Source organism: Leishmania donovani, chromosome 31 (genome assembly GCF_000227135.1).
Source record: "Leishmania donovani BPK282A1 complete genome, chromosome 31".
Taxonomy (NCBI): domain Eukaryota; phylum Euglenozoa; class Kinetoplastea; order Trypanosomatida; family Trypanosomatidae; genus Leishmania; species Leishmania donovani.
The window spans coordinates 1456673-1469528 of record NC_018258.1 but is presented as its reverse complement, the minus strand read 5'-3'; the positions used below and the strand labels follow the sequence as shown (position 1 = coordinate 1469528).

General features: G+C 58.1%; 4 protein-coding genes across 4 annotated transcripts; all 4 read left to right on the top strand.

The window, feature by feature from the left end:
* Positions 1-847: 847 nt before the first annotated feature.
* LDBPK_313230 (hypothetical protein, conserved) lies at positions 848-1513 on the top strand (the record flags this gene model as incomplete). Its single annotated transcript, XM_003863359.1, has 1 exon — positions 848-1513. The coding sequence occupies one exon, from the start codon at positions 848-850 to the stop codon at positions 1511-1513; it is 666 nt and encodes a 221-aa protein (XP_003863407.1).
* A 460-nt stretch (positions 1514-1973) lies between these two features.
* Positions 1974-2627, top strand: LDBPK_313220 (hypothetical protein, conserved; the record flags this gene model as incomplete). The annotated part of the gene is made up of 1 exon (XM_003863358.1): positions 1974-2627. The coding sequence occupies one exon, from the start codon at positions 1974-1976 to the stop codon at positions 2625-2627; it is 654 nt and encodes a 217-aa protein (XP_003863406.1).
* A 1037-nt stretch (positions 2628-3664) lies between these two features.
* LDBPK_313210 (phosphoglycan beta 1,3 galactosyltransferase 5) lies at positions 3665-7057 on the top strand (the record flags this gene model as incomplete). Its single annotated transcript, XM_003863357.1, has 1 exon — positions 3665-7057. One exon carries the CDS (start codon positions 3665-3667, stop codon positions 7055-7057), a length of 3393 nt encoding a protein of 1130 aa, XP_003863405.1.
* Positions 7058-7696: 639 nt separating this feature from the next.
* On the top strand, positions 7697-8782 carry LDBPK_313200 (hypothetical protein, conserved; the record flags this gene model as incomplete). The annotated part of the gene is made up of 1 exon (XM_003863356.1): positions 7697-8782. One exon carries the CDS (start codon positions 7697-7699, stop codon positions 8780-8782), a length of 1086 nt encoding a protein of 361 aa, XP_003863404.1.
* Positions 8783-12856: the final 4074 nt, after the last annotated feature.

The window sequence follows — 12856 nt, the reverse complement described above, 5'->3', positions numbered from 1 at the left end:
TGTGTGTGTGTGTGTGTGCTGGGGGGGGGTAGGGGAGGGGTGCGAAACATGTGCCATTGCAGCACGTAGGCTCGGTCATGACGACTCATGCTTGCCATCTCCGTAGCGCCTCCCCTTTTGTTCTATGTGTACGTGTTTCTTTCTCGCACAGGAACACTCAGCCCAGAGAGCACACGCATCGTCTATCCCTCTTTCACGTAGGGCGATGCTCTTCTTTTTCTTAGTTGCCTTCTACGCCGCCTCTCCCCCGTCACCCTTACTCAAGCCGTAACGTTAGATTTTTTCTCCCTTGCTTATCCCCATCATTGTGTACCATGTCGTTTCTGCATATATATATATATATATATATATTCGCTATACTGTAGACCTTTGCCTGCCGCCACTGCACGTGAAAAAGGTGCAGCCGTATTAGATCACCTTCTTCTGTGCACGCACCGTAGTGCTTCAGGTGATTTTTGGCCGTGTGTGTTGTGCAGGAAACTCCTCGGTGTGCGGCAATGCAATGCTGATCACGTTGGCGACGTTATCGTTGTTGACATTCTCAGTGGCGCGTGCGCGTTTGTGTGGTCGCTTCTGCTTTGGTTATCTGTGGTGGTAAGGGCGCCAGTACAGAGCACGCGTGAATAGCCCTGGTGCAGCCGCGCCATGGAGAGCACGAGTCTGTGGACCGTATCGCCTCCCTGTCTTACCGCATGTGTTTATCTCGAGTAGAAAAGCTGCCCCTCTCTGTTCGGCTGCCTGCGGCATGGACTGCTCTGAGGCGGCCCTCGTGTGCCGATGTTGTGTGGCGCGCTATGTGGTTTACATATTGCCTTTTCATCCGCCTCATTCAGTCCCTCATCTCCCTATGTCGTCACGTGCTACACGGCTTCGACTCACAGAAGTCGCCCCTCAGCGGTGCCGATTGCGTGCGGCAGGTCTTCCTGCCTCTCCTCCTCACGAGACGATGAAAACGGACACTGCTTCGGTGCACTGCACACGAGCAAGCTTCGCACAGTTCGCACGCCAACGGTGCGCAGACTCACCGTGGGAGCTCCGATCGAAGCGCGACCCTTTGGGGGCACCTGTGGAATGGCTGGAGGCGACATACAATGTGTGTAGCTCATTTGAGGGGTCCGCAAGCGCGGTCCTCATCACAGTGTGTGTCCTTTTCAACGCCGACTTCGCTGTCCCACAGTTGGGCTTCTACAACTCTACCGTCACGAGCCTCGAGGGTCTGCGGATGGCGGTGCCGAATCTGACGTTTGTAAACGCACCGTCGACTGTGGAACCGGCCGATGTGGCGGGGGCGTTGCGTCGACCGCTCGTGAGCTTCTCATGGAACCAGGAGCTGGGTCAGTACATGTGGCTTGTACACCCCTGCGACACAGAAAACCTGCTACTTTGCCGACGATACGACGGTGAACAAGGCGACATACTCAGCGTCTTTCTGCGCGCCATGTCCGACTACTTCCCTTTTGCGCCGCTGCTTGTACCGCGTGCGGGCGGCAATTTCGATACAGCACGTACATGACGAACCACAAAGCAAAAAATTACATGAACTGACCGCGTGAGGCAATTTCGTTGTTCTTTTCGATGAGCGCACTACACCTTCCCGCAGTTGAGTCGTACCCAACGCTGCCTGTCAAGGCTAGCCGGCGTTTTCACCGATTTCGCCACTTGCAGCGGAGGTGGTTGCTTCGCGCCACCTTTTGAACCTCTGCGAATCAAGTAGTGTTTTTCACTCTCTGTGACCCCCTTCCGGTGACCGTTGCTGCTTCTGGTGCCGAGCTCCTCCAGTCTCCCTCCTTCTCCTACGTGCGCCTCATTGCTCTTTTCGTCCCTCTTTTTTTGTTGCTCCCCTGCTTGATCACTTCTCGCCCCCGTTGGGTGACTGCGACACAACCACGCGCACCACCAGAACTGGCCAACGTTTTCGTTGCTGTGCGCAGTTGAACGTTCACGGGCCGTAGAGCACACACCGGCTAGCAAGCATGCTCCGCCTCTCACGGCGCTTGCTGGGTGCTGCGGGCGCCGGCCCGTTTGACCCGTACAAGATTCTCGGCGTAAAGCCGGACGCCACCAAAGACGAAATCAAGAAGGCGTATCACCGTTTGGCACTACGGTTCCACCCAGATAGCGGGGCAGAGGGTAACGCAGCGCGATTTGCGGCGGTGAACGAGGCGTACGAGGCTGTCAAGGATGGCAAATGGAAGTATAGCGCTCAGCAGCAACAGAAAGCGGAAGAGCAAAACAGAGGGGGCTGGAGGGATCCAAAGATGCGTATGTACGTCTACGAGCAGCCGGGCTCGACGACGGATGGCTATGTCTCCGGCGACACCGAGAAATACATGCGCTTCTTCATGATTGGCTGCTTTCTCTTTATATTTGTTCGCGTTTCGCTGTTCTTCCTTCTCCCGGTCACAAGGAACGGCGGGCGCCACGAGACCGTGCTAGATCAAGAGCGATCGGACGGGTGTCTGCCCCTCGACGCCGTTGGCAACCAGGAGACGCCGTTTGAACAGTCCCTCGCTAATGCTGCGAATGGCTGCAGCAGCGGCTCCGTTCACGCGGATGAGGAGGTGGAATACAAGTGGGCCGAAGGTGGCGCGAGCACGCACCTGAAGGACCCGTTGTCGTACAGGTGAGAGTACTGCTCAGTTATGCGTTTCTTCCACATGCCCGGATGCCCTCTTGTCGGACGCAACAGAAGTTTCTTTGGTGCTCGACACCGCAGCTCGCTGTCGGTCTCGGGGCGTGCCTGTCGTGGCAACGCGCTTGTGGAGTACAGGCGCCTCTGCGGGCCTGTGCAGGCGATTACGGTGGTGATTTCTTTCTCCAACGTTTTCCTTCTGCCATAAGGAATGCGCGCAATTCCACTCAAGCCCCCAGCTTGTCACAGGCCCCATCGCGTGGTGCCAAGCCGCGCTGAACGCCTGCGTTACAGCGATGCGCCGACTTGGCTTTCTGAGAACATGGCCGCTACTTCAAGCTTTACTAATCATCTGCCTCGCAGGTCACCACACAGCCGTTCTCATTGTGCTGGTAGCCACACGGTGTGTTCCTCGGGGTGGCATAGGCTCCCTTCACCAGTGGGCAGTATGAGGGCCCGATGGAGTACGTTCAAATCATGTTGGCACTCTGCCCATCACATGTGTGGTAAAAGAATGTGCAACGCCAGTGGTCGCTCCTGCGCAACACCATCGAGGACCTGAGCGCCGACATCAGCAGCGATACATCACTCGGACCTCCCCACATCGCAGGAGCTTGACCCTGCCACCACCTGATGTTGCTCTGCATTGGCAGGGATAGGGTGGGGGGGGGTACTGGAACCCTATGCGACGCTGAGGTGTCTCTCGTCATCAGGGACTTGGTTGCAGTGCAGAAACAGAACGTCCTTACAGAAGAACCAAGGAAAAATCTCTTTCCTGGGCCCCCTGAGACACAGAGGAATACAAGATACAACGACAGGCTCCTTGTTGGAGTCCTGCCAGCTACCTTTTTCACAGCGGCCTGCTTAGCTTCTCCACTTCTCACTGATACACACATGCAAGCGGCTGATGGGTGGTAGGGCAAACCAAAGTCCCGGCTCGCGGAAGCCTTAGAGCCTCTCTACGACTGTCTCTCAATCCCTTTCTTATGTGACGCAGCCTCTTCCTCGTTGCTACTAACTCACTCTACTTCCATGGCAACTGCCGTCGCGCTTCCCCAGCCCATCTTATCTTTCACGCTCTGCCTTTCAAATCCACGTTCCTCTTGCGGTTCGTTTTCCACGTTGACACAAATCACAGGCTCGTGTTGCCTCGCCTGCACCCACCCAGCGCGACAAGCGGCAATGGCAAGCGTCGCCCAGCACATAATCACACCAGCGGTAATCCGCGCGAAGTACTCTGGCTATGTCCTGAGCAACGGCGTCAAGTGCGTCATCGTGCAGGATGCGAACGCGAAAATGCCGGCGGCGGCCATGTGCATTCGTGCAGGCCAGCTGAACGACCCCGTAGAGCTGCCTGGACTGGCGCACTTCTGCGAGCACATGCTCTTTATGGGAACAGAGAAGTTCCCCAAGGAGGACGAGTTCGACAGTTTCGTGTCCAAAGCAAGCGGCCTCACCAACGCCTTCACCGAAGACTGCGATACGGTGTACTACTTCAGCGTCAGCGATGGCAGCCTCGAGGGGGCGCTAGAGCGGTTTGTGGAGTTCTTCGCGTCTCCCAGCTTCAGTGCCGGTGCGGTGGCCCGGGAGGTGAACGCGGTGCACAGCGAGGACGAGAAGAACCACAATAGCGACTACTGGCGTCTCGACGAGCTGATCCGTGACTTCTGCAACCCTAAGCACCCACGCAGCCGCTACGGCAATGGCAACCTCACCACCCTGCGGGACGAGCCGCAGCGACGGGGAATCGACGTGCGCGAGTCGCTCAAAACGTTCCACTCCCGCTACTACTTGGCGGATGGAGCGACGATTGTGGTGGTGAGCATGCGATCAGCCGACGAGGTGCTGAGCCTCATCGAGGGGCCGCTCGCGCGGATGAAGCAGGGGGCCGTTCCGCGCTTTTCCTTCCTCGAGGCCGGCGAGCATCTGTTCACCAGTGCCGCGCTCGGATCATGGACCAACGTGCGCACGGTGCAGAAGATGCGTGAGCTGCGGCTGATGTGGGCGGTGCGGTCGCCGTCGTCGGCGTGGCGCACAACGCCGTCGGCGTACATTGCCCACCTCCTCGGGCATGAGTGCGACACCTCCGTGCTCGGGGTGCTGAAGAAGCGCAACTGGGCGACAGGCATGCTGGCCGGCTCCCACCGCGTGGACGATGACTTTGAAGTCCTGGATGCCTCTGTCACACTCACAGTGGAGGGGTTCCGGAACGCGCTGAAGGTGGTGGACCTGCTCTACCAGGGCATTGGCCAGTCCATTGCGCATGGCGTGGACGCTGAGGTGTACAAGGGGATGAAGGCGGAGGAGCGCCTCTTCTTTGAGAGCGTTGACGCTGGCTCGCCGGCGAACCACTGCGTCGCGCTTGCGCAGAACGCCAACGCCACGGACCTGGAGCACTGCTGGATCGGCGGCAACGTGGTGCTCGAGGACGATATGGAGGCGGTTCTGGCCTATGTGCGTCAGCTGACACCGCAGAACTGCGTGATGGTCATGCAGTGGGGAGATATGCCGATCGATGCAGCCACCGGCGCCACGCCGGCGGAGGGAAACCCCGTGGAGAGCCATGCACAGCAGCATGACGAGGAGGATGACGAGGACAGCCAGAGTGCCGAGGAGGAGACCGCAGAGGAGACGGAGCAAGCGAGTGAGAGTAACGCGTCGGCTGAGGAGCTGTTTCTCTCGCTGCCGGCCTTCGCCCAGGTGCGGGTCAGCAACGTCTCGCGCTTTCACAGGGCGCTGTACCAGACGGTTAAGATACCGGAGGAGCACGAGGCGCGGTGGCAGAGTCTCATCAGCGGGCCGTATCCGCCGGAGCTGGCGTTGCCGTCCACGAACCCCTTCATCGCCACAGACTTCACAATTTACCCGCCGGCCGCTGAGGAGGCGGTGGACGAGATCGCCTCCCCGCACGCCGTGACATATGTGAGGAAGGATGCCGGGCACCACAGCACCTTCAAGATGGCGCTGCGGTGCAACGTTCTCTCACCCGTTGCGTCCGCGAGCCCGCTGAACCGGCTGTACACGCGCGTCATGCACGGCATACTGTCCAACGCACTCACGGAGATGGCCTACTACGCGATGCTAGCGTCGCTCACTAATGAGGTGATCTTCTCGCCAACGGGGCTGGGCTTTGCTGTGGAGGGCCCGTCGCAGAAGCTGTACGAGTTTTTCTTCGCCGTAGTGCGCAAGGGGCTGTCCGTGCAGGTGCTCCAGGGTACTGCGGAGGAGTACGCGACGTACCTGGAGACAGGCGTGCAGAAGCTCAAGAACGTGGGGATGGCGCAGCCTTACAAAGTTCTCCACGAGACACAGAAGAAAGCGACGCGGCACACGTACTACTTGTTTAACGAGATGATTGCGTGCGAGTCTGCCGCCACGTACGAGGGCTACTGCACCTTTGTGAAGCAGTATTTGGAGAGTGGTCTCCTGCTCGAGTGCTTCGTTGCAGGGAACGTGCTCTCCACACAGGATGTGCGCGAAATGCTGGTTGGTCGGCTGGAGGACCTCCTGGGGACGTTAACGATTCCAATCCCGCTGAAGGAGACCATACCACGTGTGCGCGACACATACGGCCCACGTGCTGGAGATGGGAAAGCAAACGAGAGCGTGCTCTGCTCCTTCGATGTCCTCTCAATGCCACCATCGAACCCGGCCGACCCGAACGCGGCTGTTGTCGTCGACGTCATCATCGGCGAGGCCACTCCGCGCGTGATGGCGCTCACAGACACCGCAATGAAGCTCATCAGCTCCTCTTTCTTCAACGTGCTGCGCACGCGGGAGGCATTGGGCTACGTTGTGTTTGCTGAAAGCAGTGTCGACTACTGCACAGCGCACGCACTCTTCGTGGTGCAGAGTGCACTGAAGGATGTGGACTGCGTATACCTGCTCTCCCGCATTGTCGCCTTCTTGTCTGCTGTGGAGGCGCAGCTGGACACGGTGTGCTCCGCCGAGGAGGTCGAGAAGGTGAAGAGGGGTCTTATCGCGGCTCTGGAGAAGGTGCCCGACTCTGTCGAGGGCGATGTCAAGCGCCTTGAGGGTGAGTATGTCAGCCTGTCGAAGTTTGAAAGTCGGCAGCGGACGATTGCCGCTCTCTTGGCCATCACCGCGGAGGATGTAAAGTCGCACCTCCGCAATTACTTCTTTAACAACCGCAGCGAGTCTCGTGCGTTGGCGCTGTGCATCAATAACGCTCGCACCGTTGCCGCCGATGTGCTCGCTGAGCCAGGCAACCGCCGCGTTCCTCTGCCGAGCGTGCGGTCGAGGCAGGAGGACAGCGACGACGCGCCAGGGGACGCATCAGAGGACACTGAGCCGCTGACGCTGCCTACCTTTTCGGATGGCAGCAGCTGTGTCGAGATTACCTCTTATGCTTCTGCCCTCGAGTATCAGCACGGACTTTGCCTTGTCAAGTGCAACGCCTATTGATGCCGCAAAGGCCTGCGGTGTATGCGAGAGCGGCGATATTATCGGTGGTGCCGCCCCCTAACCGGCCGTATTTCGATTTCTACTCATTTCGCGCGCGTGTTTGTGTGCCGTGCGCCGGTGCTTGTAGACGTCTCTTATTTCCTTCGCCGGCTGTTTTACAAAAGGGCGCTCCTCTCTCGATGCAAATCAGCGTAAACGAGGCGAAGCCTCGGAGAATTCGGGAGGACACCGCAGAGGGCCATCCCCGCGCCTCGTGCCGAATGCATAGGCGGCCGCATCTCGTACCTGTGCTGCACTGCTGGTCCCTCGCCGGGCAGTGGCCTTGTCAGGACAGCCTCCGCATCAGCGAACCATGCATGACTTTTTATGTTGACGTCTCCCTCCGCGGTTGTCGACTCTTCTCGTTCTCCCATTTGCTCTTGTCCTTCACAGCGTGCGTCTCTTTAGTGGGGGGAGCTCGTTAGTGCTGGCGTGACAACAGTACCCGCCGTCTTTTTTAGTCTTAAGTTGGTAAAGCGAGCGAGGCGAAGTTGCGCTTAGAACGAAAACCTTCTTTTGATATCTGCTTGCTTTTGTTTCTCGCTCCCCTCTGGCCCTTTCCCCTCTGGGTGTACTGAGGTGGTGGGACCTGTGAGTCGCATGGGCGGTAGCTGTATGGGGCTTCAGTCGATCATTGTCGTTCGTATTGTGGGCCCGCTGATTTACGGCATGGATTCGGACGAGGAACCGCCGGCGGCTGTTGCGAACACCTTTTCTACGACGGCGGCTCGTGGTGTGTCGTCGTCGCTGATCTCTCGCCCACTGCTGAGCTCGGGTGTGGGGTTCAGGCGTGAGTCGGACTCGCTGGCAGAGCTCTGTGCGCACCTGAAGCGGAGATACGAGGGGTTGTCGAGGCTACCATCGCATGTTCCATCGGTAGTTTCCTTTTGCGTCGGCGGCAAGGACTTTGCTGTGTCGCGCGCGCTGTTGGAGAAGGACCCTGGCTCGCTGCTGTTTTCCCTTGCAAGGCTGCACTTCTGTAGTACGTCATCTGCTAAGGGGGCTGCAGACGCGAGTGCCCGTGGCCGCAAGCGCTCTCGTGATGGCAACGACGAGACGATGACTGACGCTGTCGTTTCGATCCCGGAAAGAAATGCGCGACTCTTCGGCATGCTGCTCAATCTCCTACGTGGATACAAGAACGCGATTCCAGAGGAATGGATGGACTCGTGCCGTGAGGAGGCCGCGTACTACGGCTTGTCAGGCTTGTGGAACTCCCGGTTCCACATTACATCGTCGCAGTACTACTTTCGCAATCCCCTGCACAACTCAAAGCTGATCTCCGATGCCGTGCTGGGTGTCGCGAGCGATTTCTTCAGCACGGGCCAGCATCACATCGACTTCAGCGTTTCCCAGTGTGATCGTGTGGCTGTCGGGATGATTAGCTCAAACGTCGGCTCTGCGGAGGAGCTGGCCACGCCGCCGCATGACGGCAACAACGGTGCGTTCTATTGGAACGACGGCAAGCTGTCCTTCTACCTTGGCGAGCCGCGGGTGGTCGAGACGGGGCTCCCGTTCCCGGCTGGCGCGATCATACGCATCATCTTTGACGCCGATGAGCGCATTGTCCGCTGGATTGTGAATGGAGAGTACTGCGTGGCGATGGAGCGCTTGCCGGCAGGGCGCCAGTATGCCTTTAGCTCCATTGCCGCCCGGAGCTCTCAGGTGACCATCGTGCCAACGTAGCCGTGCTGGTCTCTTTGCTTTCTTTCGCTGAATAGAGTGGAGGTGTACTTTTCCACGTATGCGATGGCTCGCGTATTTTCGGGCTGCGCGGGCGACGACAAGGGAAACACGAGGATGACACGTATGCCTGCGCATGGGCATCTTGTCGCATCACCGGAACGAAGCTTTTTGATAGCCATCGGTTCACGAGGCGCCGGCCGTCATCGCTTCGGAGTACTTTAGCGAGGGAGTTGTCGGAGAAGGCCGATAAGGGGGTTTTCTGAAAGGCCTGCGCTATGTTGTTTCACCTTCTCGCTGCTGCGTATTATGAGGTGTCGCCTATCTTTCTTTGTGCGCTGCTACACCCAATCATTCCCCCGCCTTCTTGGCTCGATTCACATTCTTGTGGCACTCTCAAGCATTGAAACGCAGTGCCCTTCACTCCACGTGTAACAGCGACGCTGCAGAGGAATGGTCCCCGCTTTGGACCTTGCAACTCCAACACCTCTGCCCTGCTGACGTCGAGGGGATTCGCTACTCCTTTTGCTTTTCCAGCCCCTGTGCCGTCGCTGAGGACTGCTCTCAGCACATACGATGCTATCTCCGTGACGGCAGCGTTCTTTGACGCCTTCGAGGACCCCTCTGCTGCATTCGACTCGCAGCACAATCTTCTTAGTGTGGCGATGGAGGAGGTTGGCGCTCCTGGATGGCGAGAGCACGCGCTTACAAGCTCAGCATTAGTGTGCATGCCGCACTCACGGTGCGGCAGAATCATGCAGAGAAGGTGCTCTATGCCCAGAAATGGATGAGGGCTTGCCAGAATTGGGGGCTTTCATGTACAGCGATTCATACCTTGTTCGATGGACGAGGGGCACGACCCCCACGCAGCGAAATCTGCAAGAAGGGCGGCTGTGGCTTCCTCAAAGCACAGGGGAGCGGGTCGTACCATTTGGCATGCAGTTTGGGTACGTCAGCGTGCGTTTGCGTACAGCAGAGCTAGAAGCTACTCCTCAACGGCGTGCGGTGCCTTTGCCATGCGGCAGCGGATATCTCGCCAGCAAAAGGGGAACCTCCCCCCTGTTGATTATCATCGATGAGCGCGTCTCCGACCATGCGTTGTTACGCGGTCGTAGCACGCCCTCACCGACTCGTGGAAACGCACTTGTCACCGCTTCTCTCTCTTATATGAACGACTTTGCCTTCTTCGTCTAAGCTTCTTCGAAGATCTTGAGTGACCGTTCGCGACACCACAGGGCTTGGTAAAGGCGTTTGGTATCCACTAGCACACCACCGCCGCGCACAGTGTGCGTTCCGTCTATTTCTTTGCTGCGGTGTCTCTTTCCGATTTATCATCTCTTTCATTCCACCGCGTGCAGCCGATGGCGCGTCGGTGTGTTCGTAGTTGGTCCAGTGCTACACGGGAGCCAGCGCAGCTTTTCACGCAAACGGCTGAGCTCGGCAATGCCGGCTCAGATCTCGATGGAGCTGCTGGCTGTAGCATAGGGAGGGGATAAGCGCTCTTGTCCAGCAGTGTGAATGGTGCTTACTCTGCTGAGGGGCTCTTATTCGCTATATTCCTGATCCTGTGCGTGTCGTTGCCCGTGACGGAATGCCGATCATGACAAAGTACTTAGCTGCGTTACTCGACCACCCCATCGCTTTCACGGTTGGCAAAACAGCCACGACCGATGTGCTGCTGCCCGTGTCGATGACTCACCTGCTCGACGCTGGCGCGGAGGCGTTCGACTAGGAGTGCATGTACGACCTTCTTAAAAGATGCGACCAACACCAGCTCCTGTTTGCACTGGTTGCTGTGCTGATGATGCAGGTGATCCACCTGCAGCTGGCTGCGTTATCTGAGCGGTGACAAAAGGGAAGCAAGCGGGCCGATGTGCGCCGCATGGACGTGGTCGCTGTGGACGACTGCTATGGATCGGCGGCATTCTGATGTACCTCGCCTTCACGCTGCTGCTTGGTGACTTTGTGGCGGATGTGAAGCACTACTGCTGCGATGGGCAGGGGCACCGCACGGTGAACAAGATCATGCTGTTTGTGTCTCTGTGGGTGGGTATGGGGCTGATGGCGCTTGTGGGCAGCTGACTGGGCAGCGTGACCTTTGCCATTTGTGGGTTGCGAGTCTGTCCGCGTGTGAGCGTCTGTATGGGGTGCACGCGTATCGTGGCGGCCGTCGTATGCGGCGAACGAAGGAGCGTGCAGAGCGGCATTCGCTGCCTGGAGTGACTTGCGTCCCTCTCGGTCTGTGTTGTCGTCGTTTCTTGGCGTATCTGAGGGGACGACCGTCTTTTTGTTTCTGTGCCAGCCGCGATCCATACAGAAGCGGAACGCGATTGATTGCGATGCGTGGTGAGCCAGTATGCGAACCATTAGCTGACGGTTTCATCCGCTTGCTCGTGTAGGACTGCGTTGCATGCGCGCTTGTAGGCAAGCAACGCTTCGGTGAATCTTGTATGAGTTTCTGAGCGGCACATCGCCTGCTTGACGGATTCGCCAATTTTAACGGCTTACTGCTCCCTTGCACGCCTGTTTTCGTGAGTGCAGCGCTGTCGTTGGGCGCATGGGACATTTTTGAGCGTCGGCGTTGTTGTCAATGGTCACAGTGACGTGCCCAAGCGTGCGTATGCTTGTGAGCTTTAGTGTCTCTCTCTCTTTGCCTCGTCTCCTCTCCTCCTCCTCTGGTGTCTGTGCGGGATCGCCGCTTGCGCATTCTCCTTTTACGCGCGCGTGTGCGTGTGTCTTGCCGGTCACACGGATCACTGTTTTCCTCTTGTTGTTCCTGCGCTCCCAACCGCCTCGGCAACTGCTGTGCGCCTCCTTTTCTCCCGATTTTCAACTTTTTGTGAGTCGGTAGACATGTAGGAGTAGTGCTTCGCTGGACGTCTGTTGACGTATGTGTGGGCTAGCGTGTGCATTGGTGTGTGTGCGGAGCATCTGTCCGTCCTCTTTCTCCACCAAGTTAGCCTTCACGTGATGGTTTCTACTTTCGTTGTCACGCACGTGCGGGCACCTCAAGGTGGTCATCCGTGACTAAATGGCCGCGGGAACGCCCGACCGTGCTTCTTTTTGTATGCGTAAGCCGAGTTGGTCGTCTTCATCGCACGTCTTCTGCGCCGGATATCTCCATCGGGCATGCGTCGGCAGCGCTGGCGTTGGAGCCGTAAACTTCATTTTGGCCGTCAAATTCACGCGGTCACTTTTAGCGGTTACACCTGGGTGAGCGGCTGCCGCCAGCTCTCGTCTCCATGTTCTCTTGCGCCGCCACTGCTGCCCACCGGTGTGTGCACGCTGAGCTCGGCTGAGAAGAGGGCGTCTTGCTGACGATACTGCTGAGCTCACTCACGTGACACGTCGTTTCGCGCGGCCGCCTGCTCCCCTACATCGCCATACAAAGATAATTATCCAGTGCGCGCGGAGAGGACGACCGTGGCGCCAATGTTTTGTTGCTGTTCCACCAGTGCCGTCTCCACGACACCGCCACCACTTCTCGCTCCCTCATTTTTTTCTATGCTGCTCCATCTGGCCTGCCGCTTCTTTGCATCCACACAGCACACACACCTACACATACGCTCTCCCTCACTCTTGTCCGCCTACCTCATAATTCACCCACTCCCTGCCCCCGTTGCTCTGTCTTCATCACCGGCTTTCCTTCTCTTCCGCACGCAGCCTTTCATCCTCCATCCCCCTCTTTCTTGTTTTACCAGAAGCACCACTTTTCCGCCCACCACCCTCCTTCCACCTCAAACCATGGAGACGGCGAAACTGAGCGTGGAGGCGAGCACAAGGTACCTGATGGCGCTCGGGTATCGTGTGTCTGCGCCGCTCAACGCCGACGGCTCGAGCACTGCCAACGTTGGAGAGACAGAGCACTCGCTGTGCAGGGGCTTCACCGGGGCCTACTCACTTGGCCTGCATGTCGGCGCGCTGTTCCTGATTCTCTTCGTGTCGCTCCTCGGCACTGCGATTCCGATTCTCGGCAAGTGCATCCCTTCTCTCGTGAGATACCCGTATGTGTTCTCCGTGGCGAAGTCCGCTGCAACGGGCGTGCTGCTGTCTGTGTCGACGATTCACCTGATCTTC